This window comes from Palaemon carinicauda, chromosome 23, assembly GCF_036898095.1.
Source record: "Palaemon carinicauda isolate YSFRI2023 chromosome 23, ASM3689809v2, whole genome shotgun sequence".
Classification (NCBI taxonomy): domain Eukaryota; kingdom Metazoa; phylum Arthropoda; class Malacostraca; order Decapoda; family Palaemonidae; genus Palaemon; species Palaemon carinicauda.
The window spans coordinates 77,137,872-77,153,924 of record NC_090747.1 but is presented as its reverse complement, the minus strand read 5'-3'; the positions used below and the strand labels follow the sequence as shown (position 1 = coordinate 77,153,924).

Here is a 16,053-nt window from a genome sequence, read left to right as displayed (position 1 = left end):
AGGATTGGTTAGGGTCTTCTGTTCACATTCACCTTGGTATCTGGTTCAACATTACCAAAGTTATGAGAGAGAGAGAGAGAGAGAGAGAGAGAGAGAGAGAGATCTGCAAACTCGATGACTACGGGGACAGTTCATATAGGCATTAAAAATTCTTGAAGGAATAACAGATGTAGATTACAACAATCTATCCATGCTTAAAACAAATCAGTCCAGAGGTAATGGATACAAACTGGAATTGAAAAGATACAACACCACTCCATGTGGCAATTTCTTTCCATACAAAATAGCAAATACTTGGAATATGACTTCCAGCGGATGTAGTAAACAGTAACACGGTAAACGAGTTCAAGAATAAGTTAGACAAGATCATAAGAACACTCTAAATGCTTACACTAAATCACTCTACCAAAGAGCATATGGAGTCTCCGTGGATGGACTAAAAAGTCATTGAGACATCCAACATCCTTGTAAATTCTTGTAACACACACACACACACTCTCTCTCTCTCTCTCTCTCTCTCTCTCTCTATCTCTCTCTCTATCTCTCTCTCTCTCTCTCTCTCTCTCTCTCTCTCTCTCTATCTCTCTCTCTATCTCTCTCTCTATCTCTCTCTCTCTCTCTCTCTCTCTCTCTCTCTCTCTCTCTCGCAAGCCGAAAAAATATAATGTTACACATCTCTAATAAGACCCCCTCTATAATATGGAGTCCAATTCTGGGCTTCAAGTATTGAGAAGGATATAGATAGACTGGAAGCAGTACCAGCTAGGGCCACCAAACTAGTTCCAACACTAAGGCAATTTGGATATAGATGGAGGATGGAAACTTTGAACTCATTTGATCTACAAACTCGACGACTAAAGGGACAGTTAATAGAGGCATTCAAAATTCTTAAAGGAATAACAAACGTAGATGACAACAATATATTCATGCTTAGCACAAATAAGTCTAGAGGTAATGGATGCAAACTGGAATTGAAAAGATACAACACCACTCAATGTGGTAATTTCTTTACATACAAAATAGCAAATACTTGGAATAGACTTCCAGCAGATGTAGTAAATAGTTACACAGTAAACAAGCTCAAGAACTAGTTAGGCAAGATCATAAGAACTCTCTTAATGCTTACACTAAATCGCTCTACCAAAGAGCAAATGGAGTCTCCGCAGATGGACTGAAAAGTCTTTGAGACATCCAAAAGCCTTGTAACACACACACACCTCTCTCTCTCTCTCTCTCTCTCTCTCTCTCTCTCTCTCTCCGTATTCCAAATAATACCACTCAAAACCTACAAGTTCGGGTGTTTTCTGGTTTCAGACTTTCAAAACCTCAAAACCTACAAGTTCGGGTGTTTTCTGGTTTCAGACTTTCTGCAGAAAAGTATCAGCCAGAAAAACGTCATCCAATAAGGTTTTCTAAAAATATAGTATGATGAGCAAAACCAAGAAATGAATCTTGCATTGGTTGGTGCTCAAATCGAATTCCAAGACAAGGTAGAATTTTTGGGACTAATATTCGATACCCATCTCAGTTGGGAAACACACATATCTTTTATAAAATCTAAATGTAATGGTACTCTCAACCTAATGATGAAGTTTTCCTCTATAATAGGAGATCCAAAGAGATCAACTTTACTGATGATCTGAAAAGTATTAGTCTTATCGAGAATTGGTTATAGCAGTCCAATATATTGATCAAGATCTGAAGCTATTTAAAAAAATTTAAATCCAAATCAATACACACTCAGGGCCTGGGACTAGTGGAGCCTTTAGATCTTCCTCCAAATATGTCATATTTTTTCATCCAAGTTGGGAACCACCTTTGTCCTTATATTAAAATTTTGTGACCGTACAAAATGTATTGAAGATCTGACGACCAATGCTCCAACAAAAATGATGTTCAATCAATTCGATTTGTTTATGATAAATTTGGAATCTCTATTCCCAAATAGCATATTACAATCAACAAATATCATAATGAATCTCTTTCAACCTTTTTTTTCCTCCACTTTAAATCATAAAGAAAAAAATATACACTGATTTGTTTCATTTATTGAGGAAATATAACTATACAACGAGTCGTCATAAGCAATATACTTAGGAATGGTTGCTGGCATTACTGCAATATCCTTAGACAAAACAAGTCTGCTCTCCTTATCTAGGGAAGCATCAGTATTTACATTTTGAGTTTTTGTTTTTAGTATTTTATTGCATTTAGAAGTATATGTTTGATAAATAAAATTCAAATTTATCTTTTATCACAGGTTTTTATCATATTTACTATATATACTATTTTCTCCATTCAATTTCATTTTCCCTTCCAAATTTATTCGGGCCAGTTCTTTAAAAGTCGAGCTCGACTCATTGAGCTGGTAAGTCTCTAATAATAATAATGCTCCCATATCTGGAACCACTGTCCTAGGCTACATGTAGGAGTGTGAAATTCGGTACTTTTGTGAGAGCATGTGAATACTGCACATACTTGAAGAAATGCATGAAGTGCAAAGGAATTAGATTAAATGGGTAAATGCATATTGTATATTATTGTTTTTAGGGGGAAAGGTGAAAGATTACATTCATAAGAATAGGAAAGATTATTATAGCTTGACTAATGTGAAAAATGGTTTGTTCCGACACAAATACTCACCGAGAACTACTTTCCTGTGGAGTCACTTGGTGACCTCTCAATCTCGACCAAGGTTTTCCCGCCGTTATCCCCCTACCCCGCTCTATATAGTTTTTACCCCCGCCGCCAGGATGCGCCCTGAGGGCAGGATTAGGGCAGGTCACTGCCTCTCCGGGTCAGCATCGCCATTAAGTTCTTGGTCGTGAGATGTGAAACATCTCACTCTCTCGCTCTCTCGATCCTTTGGCGCGTTTGTGATTCCACGTGTTTCCAGTGTGGGGACTTGTGTTTTTTTTGCGTAGTGCGTTATTCGCAAGTGTTTCAGTACGTTCCCCTTGCGTATATCCCAGTGTGCTTGTAACTCGCTAGTGTTGGCCCTTCGTGTGCGAACGATGGAGCATGTGCGTCGTTGCCCTGGTCCTAGAGCCGGAAAGTCGTGTGGGGCTTTCCTCTCTAAGCCAGAAGTGGACCCTCATTCCCTTTGTTCCACGTGCAGGGGAAAAGTTTGCTTCTCCGCGGACACGTGTCCGGAGTGCGTAAGCTGGGACGACATACAGTGGGTACGGTACAGTACCAAAAAGAAGTCGTCGTCTAAGCGTTCCCCCAGGAAAGTGAGTGGCGTGTCTTCTTTACCGTCGGTCAGTGATCGGTCCGACGAAGCCTCGGCTTCTCCGTCTCCTTCGCAGAGGAGTGGGCACCAAGCCCCCGGTGTTGTAATTAGCCATAGCGTTCTTCCCGGTGAACCCAGTGTGAGGGAAGAACCAAGGGCAGGCCCCTCTAGAGATAACGGAAGGCCCGGTAGTGCTTCGGGTGAATCAGGCCACGTGGCAGGGGATCACGCGTCCTCAGAAGACCCCGTATGGGGCAGTGTCGTTATTTCGGAGTCCCCACCGCCCTCGTGGGCCGGTGCGTCGGGCTCTCCCCCGCCAGAGGACAACCACGCTAGAGTTCGCCGCCCGAGTAGCGATGCTTTCGGGTGGAAGCTGCCGAAAACTCCGGGGAGGTCACCGCTAAGGATGGACGTGACCCTGGACCCCTGGCCCCCTAGCATGGATAGAGTAGACTCAGTGCCCACGATCTCCACAGCGGTTCCCGAAGATTTCCTCCAACATCCAGTCTCGGACGCCCGACGGCGAAGAGCTTCCCCCACGCATCACGCGGGCAGCCGTTACGCGAGGAACGTGGCGCCCTCAGACTCGTCGGAGGTGGATTCATCCTCCGGGGGAGAAGTCAGGGAGAAACGGCACCGGAAGAGAGAGCGGGCCGAAAGCGATCGTTCCTACTCCAGGTCAAGGTCGCAACACAGCAGGAAGCGCCCCCGCTCTCACTCCCGTAAGTATAGGAAAGATGCCTCTCCCGGCGGCGAATGGGTCTACGTCCCTTCAGGAGAGTCCAAGAGGCTCCACTCTCCAGACTCTCGGTCCAGTGAACGAGCCTCTAGGCTGCCGCTCCCTACGCACAGCCTAGAACCGCTCGACCTGCCACGCAGGAAGGACCTCGCTCTTAAGCATAAGTCCTCGAGGCCTCCGGTTCACCCCGCCCAGCGGGGGGAAACCCGCTTCCTTGAAGGCAGCCTGACCGAACCAGCCCAGCTGGTGCGGTCATCGAGCAAGAAGGACCGGTTCCCGTTGTCGGGTCATCCCACCGGGACCGTGTCCTCGGCTTCCAGAGCCTTGGGGCAGCCGAGGGCCCTCCCTGAGCCGGTGGCACCCGCCTTACGGCGAGATCCACCCTCTTACGGAGCGCCCTACGGTTACGGGTCGACCTCCCTGGACCCAAGAGGAGGACGCCCGGTCTACCGTCCAAGCAACCCTGCTCCCCCACGCCAGGCTGAGGCCTCGGCCGACGGAGGCGAGGCTCCCCCGTCGGAGGACTCCGCTTACAGAAGGGTGGTAGGTCTCATCAGGAGGCTCCATGGGATCGCAGAACCCTCGACTCCTAAGGTGAATTCCTGGAGGTCGAGCCTCCTGAGATTCACTCACCACGACGCCCTTCCGAAGTCCTCCCTGGCCCTTCCTCTTGCCCCAGACCTAGTACTGGGACAAGAGTACATAGATAACTTGGTGGCCAGCAATGCGGAGGCCCCCAAGTCCCAGAGTGCCTCCAAACTACTCCAGGGTCTCAAGACGCAAGGGAAGGTGTATATTCCTGAGGGGCGGCGCCCAGGTCCCTGTAAAGTGGACCCGGCCTTAGACATCCTGGGACAAGGTGGCTCGGACGAAAGGGCCTCTTCAGCCCCTGTTTCCTTCTCACCCACGGAAGCCGCCATGATGGAGGAGATGTCAAGGGACCTGGTGAACGTCTCCTCATGGCTGGACTGGTGGGCCTCCACGTTGGTGAACGTACAAGCCTCCATAGACCCCGAAGATCCAGAGCAACAGAGTCTCCTGACGGACCTTCTCACCTCCGGGGGGAAAACCCTCAAGTTTCTGGCTTACCAAGCACTCGCCTTGACGGCCAACTGGGTACTTAGAAAACGGGACACAGTGCTCTCTAAGTTGTCAAGGAGAATCCCGGACAGGGAAGCCCGAGTGGTGCGTAGCCTACCCTTAGGGGGTGAGTCTCTGTTCCCTCTGAAGGAACTGGAAGTGCTAATGGAGAAGGTGTCCAAGAGGAGAGAGACCAACGTCCCCAGACAAGCATCTTCCAGAAGGCCGCCATACAGGAGATCAGTCTCGGATAGCGCCGTGACTCCTCAGGCCGCCCCCAGCTCTTCGAGGAGGGACGCCCCTTCCTCCTCCTGGACAACAACTCCGCAGCCCTCCCGCAGGGGAGCACCAGCTTCTGCCAGCTCCTTCAGGTCGGGTTACTCCGCCTCGAAGAGAGGCAGATCAGGCCGCCCCTGTAGGAGAAGGTAGAGGGAGAGGCCCCCTACTCCCGCCCAAGCCTCGGGTTGGGGGATGCCTCGGACCTCATTGGCAAGCATGGAAAACACAAGGGGCGGATACTTGGACGGTGTCCGTCCTGAAAGAAGGCTACAGGCTCCCCTTCATAGCGGACCCACCCCCTCTTATTCCAGCCACCCAGACAGAATGGTTGGCTCCCAGGGACCCGTTGAAAAGGGCCACCCTTCAAGGAGAGGTTTCCTCCATGTTAGAGAAGGGAGCCATGGAAGAAGTCCTTCTCCCAGGTCCAGGCTTCTACAGCCGCCTGTTCCTGGTAGAGAAAGCAACGGGGGGGGTGGAGACCCGTGATAGACCTGTCGGCCCTCAACAAGTTCGTCAAGAAGACGGACTTCAAGATGGACACCCCGAAATCCGTCCTGATGTCCTTGAGGGAGAAAGATTACATGATGACGGTCGACCTCAAGGACGCGTATTTCCAGATCCCCGTCCACCCGTCGAGTCGGAAGTTCCTCCCGGTGAAATGGGGCTCCCAGATCCTGCAGTTCAAGACCCTTTGCTTCGGCCTGTCGACGGCCCCTCAAGTGTTCACGAGGGTCTTCGCGACGGTCTCAGTATGGGCTCACGAACGGGGTATCCGTCTCATCAGATACCTAGACGACTGGTTGCTCCTTTCCAACTCAAAGGCCCTCTTAGAAGAGCAAGGGAGGGACCTCCTCCAGTTCTGCAGGAATCTGGGAATCATTATCAATCTGGAAAAATCGAACTTAACGCCATCCAACAGAATGGGGTACTTGGGTATGACGTTGGACACCGTGCAGGGGAAGGCCTTCCCCTCGGAAGACAGGATACGGAACCTCAATCACATCATTCAGCCGTTCCTGTCAGAGCATTCCAGGAGGGCGAAAGACTGGCAGAGACTAATAGGTCACCTGGTCTCATTAGAGAAACTGGTTCCCCAAGGGAAGATGCGGAACAGACCCGTGCAATGGAACCTCAAGGGCCTCTGGTCCCAGACAGGCGCTCAGAAGGCGTTGATTCCTGTCCTTCCGGACACGAGAACAGCCTTGGAATGGTGGCGCTGCCAGTCGAACTCCCTCAAGGGGATGCCCCTCGGGTCCTGTCCCCCAGAGTACCTCCTGTTCACAGAAGCCTCCAGCCTAGGGTGGGGAGCCCACCTTCGGGAGGAGACAGCAAGCGGTACCTGGTCGGAGACCGAAAGACATCTCCACATCAAGGTCCTGGAGCTAAAAGCAGTCCAGAAGGCATGTCTGCACTTTGCAAGTCGGTTGAGGGGAAACACCGTGGCCTTAATGTGCGACAACGCCACGGTGGTAGCCTACATAAAGAAGCAAGGGGGCATGAGATCGAAAGAACTGTGCGACCTCACCATAAACATCCTGCATTGGGCGGACGAGCAACAGGTGGTACTGCTAGCGAGATTCATCCCCGGAAAAAGAAACGTGCTAGCCGACGGCCTCAGCAGAATGGGTCAGATAGTAGGGACAGAGTGGTCCCTACACCCAGAAGTAGCCAGACTCATCATTCAACGCTGGGGCTCCCCTGTGATGGATCTCTTTGCAACAAAGCTCAATGCCAAGCTACCGGTCTATTGCTCCCCGGTGCCAGACCAAAGAGCAGCCCTAGAAGACGCCTTCCAGCACAAGTGGGACAACTTGGACGTATATGCTTTTCCCCCCTTCACGCTGTTAAGGCAGGTACTCAACAGAGTAAGAGCCTCCCAAAACCTAAGGATGACTTTGGTAGCGCCCTGGTGGCCGGAGAGGGAGTGGTTCGCGGATCTAAAAGACCTGGCAAGCCAACCGCCTTGGCCTCTGCCCCCCAGGTCAGATCTGCTGCGTCAACCTCACTTCCTCAAGTTCCACGACAACCCTCTCTCTCTTCGCCTTCACGCCTGGAGACTATCGAGCGGCTCTTGAAGAAGGAGGGGTACTCCTCCTCCACAGCTAAGAGGATGTCCCTATACCTAAGAAAATCCTCTACAGTGGTATACCAGGCGAAGTGGGCCGCCTTTACGAAGTGGTGCTCGAAGAAACACATAAGACCTCTTAAAGCTTCAGTCCCTGACATAGCTGAGTTTCTCGTGTACCTTAGGGATGAAATTAGAAGTTTCGAGCAGTCCTGCCCTCCTCAAGCTAGGAGAGTGCCCAGATGGGACCTGGCCAAGGTCCTGAAAATGCTAAGTCGTCCTCCCTTTGAACCCCTCAAAGATATCGGGGACAAAGACCTCACCCTCAAGACCGTCTTCTTGCTAGCCTTGGCTTCAGCTAAGAGAGTAGGTGAGATCCATGGTCTGTCTTACGACGTTGCTCACTCCAAAGGGTGGAAGGAAGTGTCCTTCAGGTTCGTACCCTCCTTTGTGGCGAAGACTCAGAACCCAGCAGTCTGGGACCCGAAGTTTGAAGGTTTCTCAATTCCGGCCATTCCCAGGACAGGCAATACGGAAGACCTGAAGTTATGCCCAGTAAGGACGCTCAGGAAGTACCTGGAAAGGACGGCTCATCTCCGACCAGGTGCCAAGAACCTCTTCGTCTCCACAGGTGTTAATAAGAAGCAAGTCTCCAAGAACACCATTTCCTTCTGGCTGAGACAAGTCATCGCTAGAACTTATGAAGAGGATAAGATGGCAGTGCCAGGCACTCCCCGCCCCCATGACATCAGGGGCCTGAGCACTTCCTTGGCCTTTGAGAGAAACATGGCGGTGGGACAGATCCTACAAGCTGGCACTTGGTCGCACCAGTCGACCTTTACTGCCCACTATCTCAAGGATTATTCAAGAAAATCCTTGGATGGATTCTCCATTGGGACAGTCATCGCCGCCCTCCAATCTGTGTAGCGGTAGGCTAGAAGATGTCCCCAACGGAGAATAAATTCGTCGCTACTTCATCAGGAGAAAATTCAGCAGAGAAAATTTTAAGAGGTGAGTCTTAAATAATAGCGTAAGGTTCCGCAGTTACCCTCTATCCGCTCTCTGATAGGCCCCACATTCCTTAGCCCTCTAGGCACTATGTGCCGAACCAAGTGGCAGAATGGCACTCCCGCCTCCTAAAGTATAAGTCTCCACAGGAAAGTAGTTCTCGGTGAGTATTTGTGTCGGAACAAATCAAAAATTTTAAACAATTTTTATTTTTCCTAACATACTCACCGAGAACTACTTTCCGGGTAATGGCCCTCCCTTCCGCCCCCGAGTGCCATCCTTCCATTGCCAAGTTGGGCTAAACGTCGAACTTAATGGCGATGCTGACCCGGAGAGGCAGTGACCTGCCCTAATCCTGCCCTCAGGGCGCATCCTGGCGGCGGGGGTAAAAACTATATAGAGCGGGGGTAGGGGGATAACGGCGGGAAAACCTTGGTCGAGATTGAGAGGTCACCAAATGACTCCACAGGAAAGTAGTTCTCGGTGAGTATGTTAGGAAAAATAAAAACTGTTTAAAATTTTTGAAGTTTTACCATCACTTTCCAGATTAGTTTCACCTATAACCTTTCCTTTCAGAAGACACTTAGGCGCTGAAGTATTGTAAATAAAATTTAAACCATCGGTATTGATTAGAAAAAAAACTTGGTTTTCCTACTATAGTTTAGAAACGACAAATACTTCATAATGACTTTTGTTGATTGATTTTAATATGAGATAGTGTTTGAAAACCTTGTTATGGTGTACATTTTACTGGAAATGGAAAACTGGAACAAGGAGAGGAACTTATCTGGTTATAGGCATTTCAAAGCTTTTAAAATTAAGTTAAAGAAAATAATGGTAATTATGACAGGGATTTGGAGCTTTATGTAATCATATCTTATTGCGCCAATGTCGAATCCACGGGAGCGTGTTGACATTTACCTCTCTGAGGTTTTAATCTGAACAATGAGAGTCCAGTGGGCACCCTCGTAGGATTTGTTCCATTGTTCGTAGTGTTGCCTCGCATGGGAATTCCGAGTTGATGGATAATCCCCACCTGTGGTTGTTTTCTCCAGTTTTGCCCACTTCTACCTTTGCTCTGTTTAGGGTTACCCAGTCCTTTGTGGTGAGGGTTGTTCTGCTGGTCAGGCCTTCGTTTGGGCTGGGTAATGCCTCTTTGGATGGCCATTAGTCACTTTCTCGCCACTTCTCTAGCCTGTGAGAAGCTGCCTGAATTGGTTTTAGTCCATCCACTGTTATGAAGCTTTTGCTGGATTTCACTCTTTGCCTTGCTTCCTGGTGATTGTGTAGTGGATGCCTAGAGTCATTAATTTGTTGATTTTTTTTAGTTTTTGCTTGCATTTTTCATCAGATATGGGGTGGTGGGATACTGGCTACTTTGTATAAAGATGATAGAGGTGTTGAATTTAGGGTGCTAGTAATAATCCAACTGGCCTTATTTAGCTCTGGGTCTACCTTATGCACATGGCATGTTGCCCACACTGGTGCACAGTACTCTGCACAAAGAGTAACAAAGTTCCAGGGCTGTTTGTCTCTAAGTCTGTTCCCCAGCTGGTTTTGGCAAGTTTGCTGAGGAGGTTGTTTTTAGTTGCTACTTGTTTTGCCTTTGGGTGTTCTATAAAGGAGAACATTCTGTCAATGATGATACCCAAGTAGACTGGGTAGGGATGATTTTCAAGTTCCTTGTGACCTCATTTGATCTGTAGATTTGTTTGCCTTGTGATTGTTCAAATGGAAGGTACACACCTGTGTTTTGCTTGGATTAGCATTGAGGTGCCACTTTTTGTAGTGGGTGGAGAGATTTGTTAAGGCGCTTGTAAGGCTTTCTTCGATGGTGGTGAAGGAGTCTTGATTGCATGGACATTCATAGGTCATCTGCATGTATGTACCTGCAGATGTTCTGGCACTGCAGCTGGTCATTTGTATAGGCATTAATTAGTGTCGATGCCAGCACTGATCCTTGTGGAAGGCTGCTGTTTTGTACCTTCCATCTGCCATCCATTTCTACAAAGATTCGCTGATTGCTAAACAATGATTCAATGATGGAGACTATGCTATTATTGCATTTAGTTGTGCCACCTTCAGGAGGAGTGTGCTATGGTTTACAGTGGCATATGCCGCTGTAAAGTCGACAAAGACTGTACTAGTGATTTGCTTCTCAAATCCTTCCCTAATGTATTGCATGAAGTTTAATACACAACTGCAGCAGAATCGACCTGGTCTAAAGCCAGCTTGGTCTGTTGACAATTAGTTGGATATGGGCTAAGATCATTCTTTAATATAATTATTACAGGATATGCAGTAAGGATATTGGTCAATAATTTTTGGGGATGATGGGTCTTTACCTGGTTTCAACAAGGCTACTACTGTTAGGAGGCATAAGTCAAGAATTCTTTTCCTCAGGATTTTTTTTAAATAGAAGAGTAAATATTGCAGGTATATTTTTGGTTCTCATTTCATTTATGGACAACACAAGGGTAAATATTGCAAGTATTATTTGGTTCGGTCATTGTTACATTTAGGGGCAATATCTCCCTGTTGATGAAACATTACTTGTACCACAGATATACATTGATTAAAAGATTAAAAGTAGTAACTGAGAAGAGAACAGTTTTTAAGATGTAACTCTGAATGGAAGTTAAATCTCCTAATGGTTAAATAGGGTTTACATTAGATAGATTCTTACAGCGGGTAATAAGGATGTGTCGGTTTTAAACTAATGCTTTATAAAGAGAATTGTCTTTGTGGAGACTTCTAGAGTTTGTAGACCTTATTCATGTTATTAATAATAGACATTTATATCTGAAACAGCAATTTCTTTGGTGAAAGTAATCATGTTATCAAGTCCTATACTTCCAATATTTTCCAATTTCTGAAGTTCATTTACATGCAAAATGCAGATGTGATAACTCTAGGAGTAGTTTGGCCTGACTGCCACTAGTAATCCTTGATAGATCAACAAAATTCAATTGGAAAGGTGAGGTTATAAGAAGTAAGGATCTTTGCAACAGGTTCGGACTCATTATGTGCTTGGACCACTGAACATTGAATTAGTCTACAACACTGATAAAGGAGTGAAAACCATCAATTCAACCTTGGGAGCATTAGCTACTCATGCTGTGGCTGGTCTTAAAGATAACAGTTCCAAACTCATCGATTTCATCATTGACAGGTATGATAGTCTGATATCTTTCCTTTTTCAGATGAGAAAGTCCCCTAAGAGGTAAGTAGTTTTCACTAATCATAGGTTGTGCCTGAGGTATTAAAGGTGAAGTAGCTTTTGACTTGAAACAGTCAGTGGCTCGAATAACTACAGGAATTTTATTTCTTTTAAAAGTGTTAAAGAAAGGCAGTTTTGGAGGACTAATAGAAACTTCTTACTCTTGTCACTCCATCTCAATAATTCATCTATGGAAAGGATGCATTCATTTGACACTACTTAGACCAGTAGACACATCACTCGCACTTCTATTGACAGGTTAGGGCCCATTGGCTGACAGGACCTCTTGACGTTATAGTTGACTATCGAGCAACGCCAACCATCACAAGAGTTCGCACAGGACTCCAAGCTGTCCAGTTTGATACCCTGACTATAGTAGACCGATTTGGGGCTGAAATGTCTGACTTTAGAATCATAAGGTAGGTAATAAGGGATTGAGAGATCTTGATTATGAAAAATTATTGTTGATATTTTTAAAAATAAATTAAATACAGAATAAAAGGCATATGAAACATATAAATTCCATGATTGACTTTACGTGCTGTATTAATATTGTTATCAATTTTATATCTATCATATAAGTCTTATTGAGTGACCTAGTTCTTTCCTGATGGGGATGTTTTTTATGAAACATTTTTTTTTTTTTGAGAACACAATAATGGACACGTAACTATAGTCATCACTAAATTATGAATAGTCAGCAAAGAACTGGGCAGCTCTGGAACTGTTACAAAGATGGTGCTGGTTAGAATTAGTTTTATATATTTATAGCCAAGATTTGTCTTGACCATCAAGATAGTATGGTTGCTATTGATTGTCTGCAGTAACTACACAGTTTCAAACATTATTTCCGTATAACTTTTCCATTTTGTAGTTACACATTTAGTGAATGAATGTTGTGAAACAGCCGTATTACAAAATTCATGTGCAGCTGTGTTATTCCTATGTACAAAGTTAGTGAATTTATAAATATCTGACATAAACCTGTTACATATTCAGTTTCTCAGAATGGCTAGTTCCTTAACCGTCTCTTACCTAATGGCATTAAAAATGTCAGTACATCAAGAAAACCTCAGGTCAATGGGTTGAAAATTGTCAAAAAATTTGATTCAGATCAGTTATTCTACTCTCAGTGAAGAAATTTGTTTTTGTCTTACTACTTATTTACCATTGTATTTTGTTTTACATTTTTTTTTAAAGATATGATTATAATTTTGGAATTGGTTAAGATATGAATATAAAGAGCATATACTTGAATGCATATATCTGTAGTTAGTATAATATTGTAAAGATTAGGCCATTTCCTTTTACTTTAAAAAAAAAAAAATTTTAAAGTTATAGTTTTAAAATAAGATTCATGGTAGTAGTAGTAGTTGTAGTTGTAGTTGTAGTTGTTACAAGGATTTTAGATGTCTCCGACTTTTTAGTCCATCCGTGTTATAATTCACGAGTGAACTCGTGTCATGTAGCAAATTGGTCTGCCTGCCATGAATGAGGTTGGGATGTTATAGTCTTGTGCTAAGATAATATGATCCAACGATTAGTTTAGAAGATATTTGCGTAAGATGGTTTTTGTTCGCCTCTGAAATACCTAGTAACCCAACACCAATTCATATTTAAGAGCAATCAAAACAGTTTTCTAAACTTTGCCAGGATTGTTATCAAAAGATCAATCCTGAGGGTGTAAGGGTGAAAATTAAGTGGACCAAAAATTAAAAAGCATAGAACACTTCCCTTAAAGGAATTACTATCAAGTTATGAGTCAGTCCTAGGCAGTTGTTTTGTGGAGATCCTAAGTTGGTGGTGAGGTACTATGATTTATTTTACAGGTTTATTCAGTCTTTAAAATGGATTTAAGTTACAATCAAATTCTAAAGTAATTTTTCCCAACATTAAGTAATTGACATGAACAATGCATATAACTTATAAGCTAATGTACCCCATTGCCTGAACTATGCAGTTTGATATTGGCAACTGGAAAGAAAACCATGTTTTGTTAGTTTTAATCATTCAAATATTTCTTAGAAATAATGACAATAATAATGAAGGAGAAGGAGAGATCCTTGAGATCCTATAACAGCTTCCCACTCTGGAGCTCTTCCATTGATTACAACTCTGTTTTCATCTTCGATTCATTCGGCTGGCTCGTCAATGATGCCTAGTGCTCTAATTTTGGCCATTAATTTTTCATGAGGAACTTTGTCAAAAGCCTTTTGAAAGTCTAGGTATATGATGTCTATTGCCCAGCTTTTGTCATTAATGCTAAACATGTGGAAAAATTCCTAAAGATTTGTCACATGATCTGTTTTGTCTAACACCATGTTGGTTGTCTATCAGAAGATTGTTTTTCTTTATATGTTCTAATTTTGAATCTACTATAATTGATTAAAAAATTTTGCCAGGCACTGAAGTTATACACAGGTCTGTAGTTGCCAGGTTCTTCTTATGGTCCCTTCTTGTAGATTGGAGGAACATTGCCTAGTTTCCATCCTTGTGGTGCCTTACTTTTGTTGGCTGTCTTTCGGAACATTTTGTAAAAGTGTGGTGTTATCTCTTCTAGTTCTATAATCTCTCTTGGATGAATATCATCTGGACCCGAGTCCTTTTTTTTCCTTTTTGACATCATCAATTGTAAAAGTGATTATATTTAGTGGTTGTGGTCCTTCATATTTGATAGCTGGTCGGGGAAAGTTTTTGATTCTTCACTAGTGAATACATTTGTGAAATATGCATTCATCAATTTGGCTATTTTCAAATCATTTGTTATAAGATTACCTTCCGAGTCTCTTAATGGGCTAATGTTTTTGATTTATTTTTTACTGTTTACATATGCAAAAAATTCTTTTGGGTTTTCTTTACTAACTGAAGCCGCTCTTTTCTCTTCATTGATCTTGGCCTTTTTAACTAGTTTATATACCTTTCGGCTTAATTTCTTGTGCTCGGAAATTTCATGAATTGAAGGCTGTGAACCCACTGATTTATGTTTCCTGTCTCTACTTCTTATTGCATTGGCTATTTCTCTGTTGAACCACTTAGGTTGTGGAGTTCCATTTGGTGAAAATTTTCTATACGGTGTACATTTAGCCCGTTTTTCTTTATATACTTGTACAAAGGAGTCCCATTGTGTATCTATGTGTTGTTTCGTCATATTTTAAATTTTTGGTGTATTCGTCCAGTTTTATCCAGTTACTACATCTGTAGTCTAGATTTTTTATAATTTTTCTTTCCTCTGGATGAGGAATATTACTTGAAGCCTAACTATTTTGTGGTCACTTTTGCCAATATTTTTACATACTGAAACACTGAATACTAAATTTTCTTCTGTTGGTAGCACAATATATAGTATATTGTATCCTCTAATTGGTTTATTGACCCACTGATGATAAAATTCATTGTTGACAAATTCTAGTAGCCCGTGACTCTGTGTTTGATGTAGAATTCCGTGTCCCAGTTTATTGCTGCATTGAAGTCTCCAATTAGGATAGCTAGCTTATTGTTAACTTCTTTTCCATATTGTCTATACTGTACAGCTCTTTGTCCTGTTCTTGTGTTTGATGTGGTGGTCTGTATATCACTAGTATGAACATGTTTTTTCCTATGGTGTTAACATTTGCCGCTGTTACTTCACGTTTGGTTTCTAATTTAATTTCTATGGGGTTTAAGTGATTTTTAACATAGAGCATTACCTTTTTTGATAAAAAAGCCTGAAACCTGAGATTTCGTTCTATCATTGGAAGGAGAAAGGATTAATGAGGTGGAATCATTTAAATATTTAGGATCTTTAGAATTGGAGTTTAAATGAAAGATTGAAAAAGCATATCAGACAATGGCTAGGTTTAGTAAAATTTGAAAATCAAATCACCTGAAATTAAATATAAAAATCAGGCTCTATATCAGTTTAGTGAGATCATTGTTACTGTATGGAAATACATGTAAATCGCCTAATTTGTTCCCAACCCTACAAAAATACCGCATTAGATTTTAAATAAAGCTATAACCACGATGAAATACAGCAAAATACATTTGAATCATTCAGTATACCTAACCTAACAGTTAGTACCTGTAAATTGAGTACAGTAATACCTTGACATATGAGTGTCCCAAGATCGAGCAATTTGAGATACGAGTAAGCCGTTGAGCAAATTTTTGTATTAAGATACGAGCCAAACACTTGAAATACGAGCACACTTACAGATGCTGATGCTAGGTGGCCAAGCGCATGGGAGCTGCTCTCAAGGCGTGCATCGCTTGTTCTCTTTTGAGTGATCTCCAACATAAGAACACATCTCCGAGCATCGCCCGTACTGGTTACATTATTTATGTAGTTTTAACGTTAAATTGTGGAAAATTAACTTAATAACTTATGGGTCCAGAGCAAGCAAGTGAAAACAAGGGCAGTTATAAGAAAAAGCACATGATGACGATAGCGA

The 16,053-nt window shown here is 43.7% G+C and overlaps 1 protein-coding gene across 8 annotated transcripts in view; it reads left to right on the top strand.

Annotated features, from left to right (window-relative positions):
* LOC137617188 (uncharacterized) overlaps positions 1–16,053 on the top strand; it is a 125,638-nt gene that overhangs the window by 92,686 nt on the left and 16,899 nt on the right. For 5 of the 8 annotated variants that reach the window (XM_068347071.1, XM_068347073.1, XM_068347074.1 and 2 more), the window contains exon 8: positions 11,882–12,042. In XM_068347071.1, the coding sequence (XP_068203172.1) occupies positions 11,882–12,042 (161 nt within the window). Of the gene's footprint in view, positions 1–11,414; positions 11,576–11,881; positions 12,043–16,053 lie in introns of all 8 variants that reach the window. The other 3 variants (XM_068347072.1, XM_068347076.1, XM_068347070.1) reach the window with 1 other exon arrangement.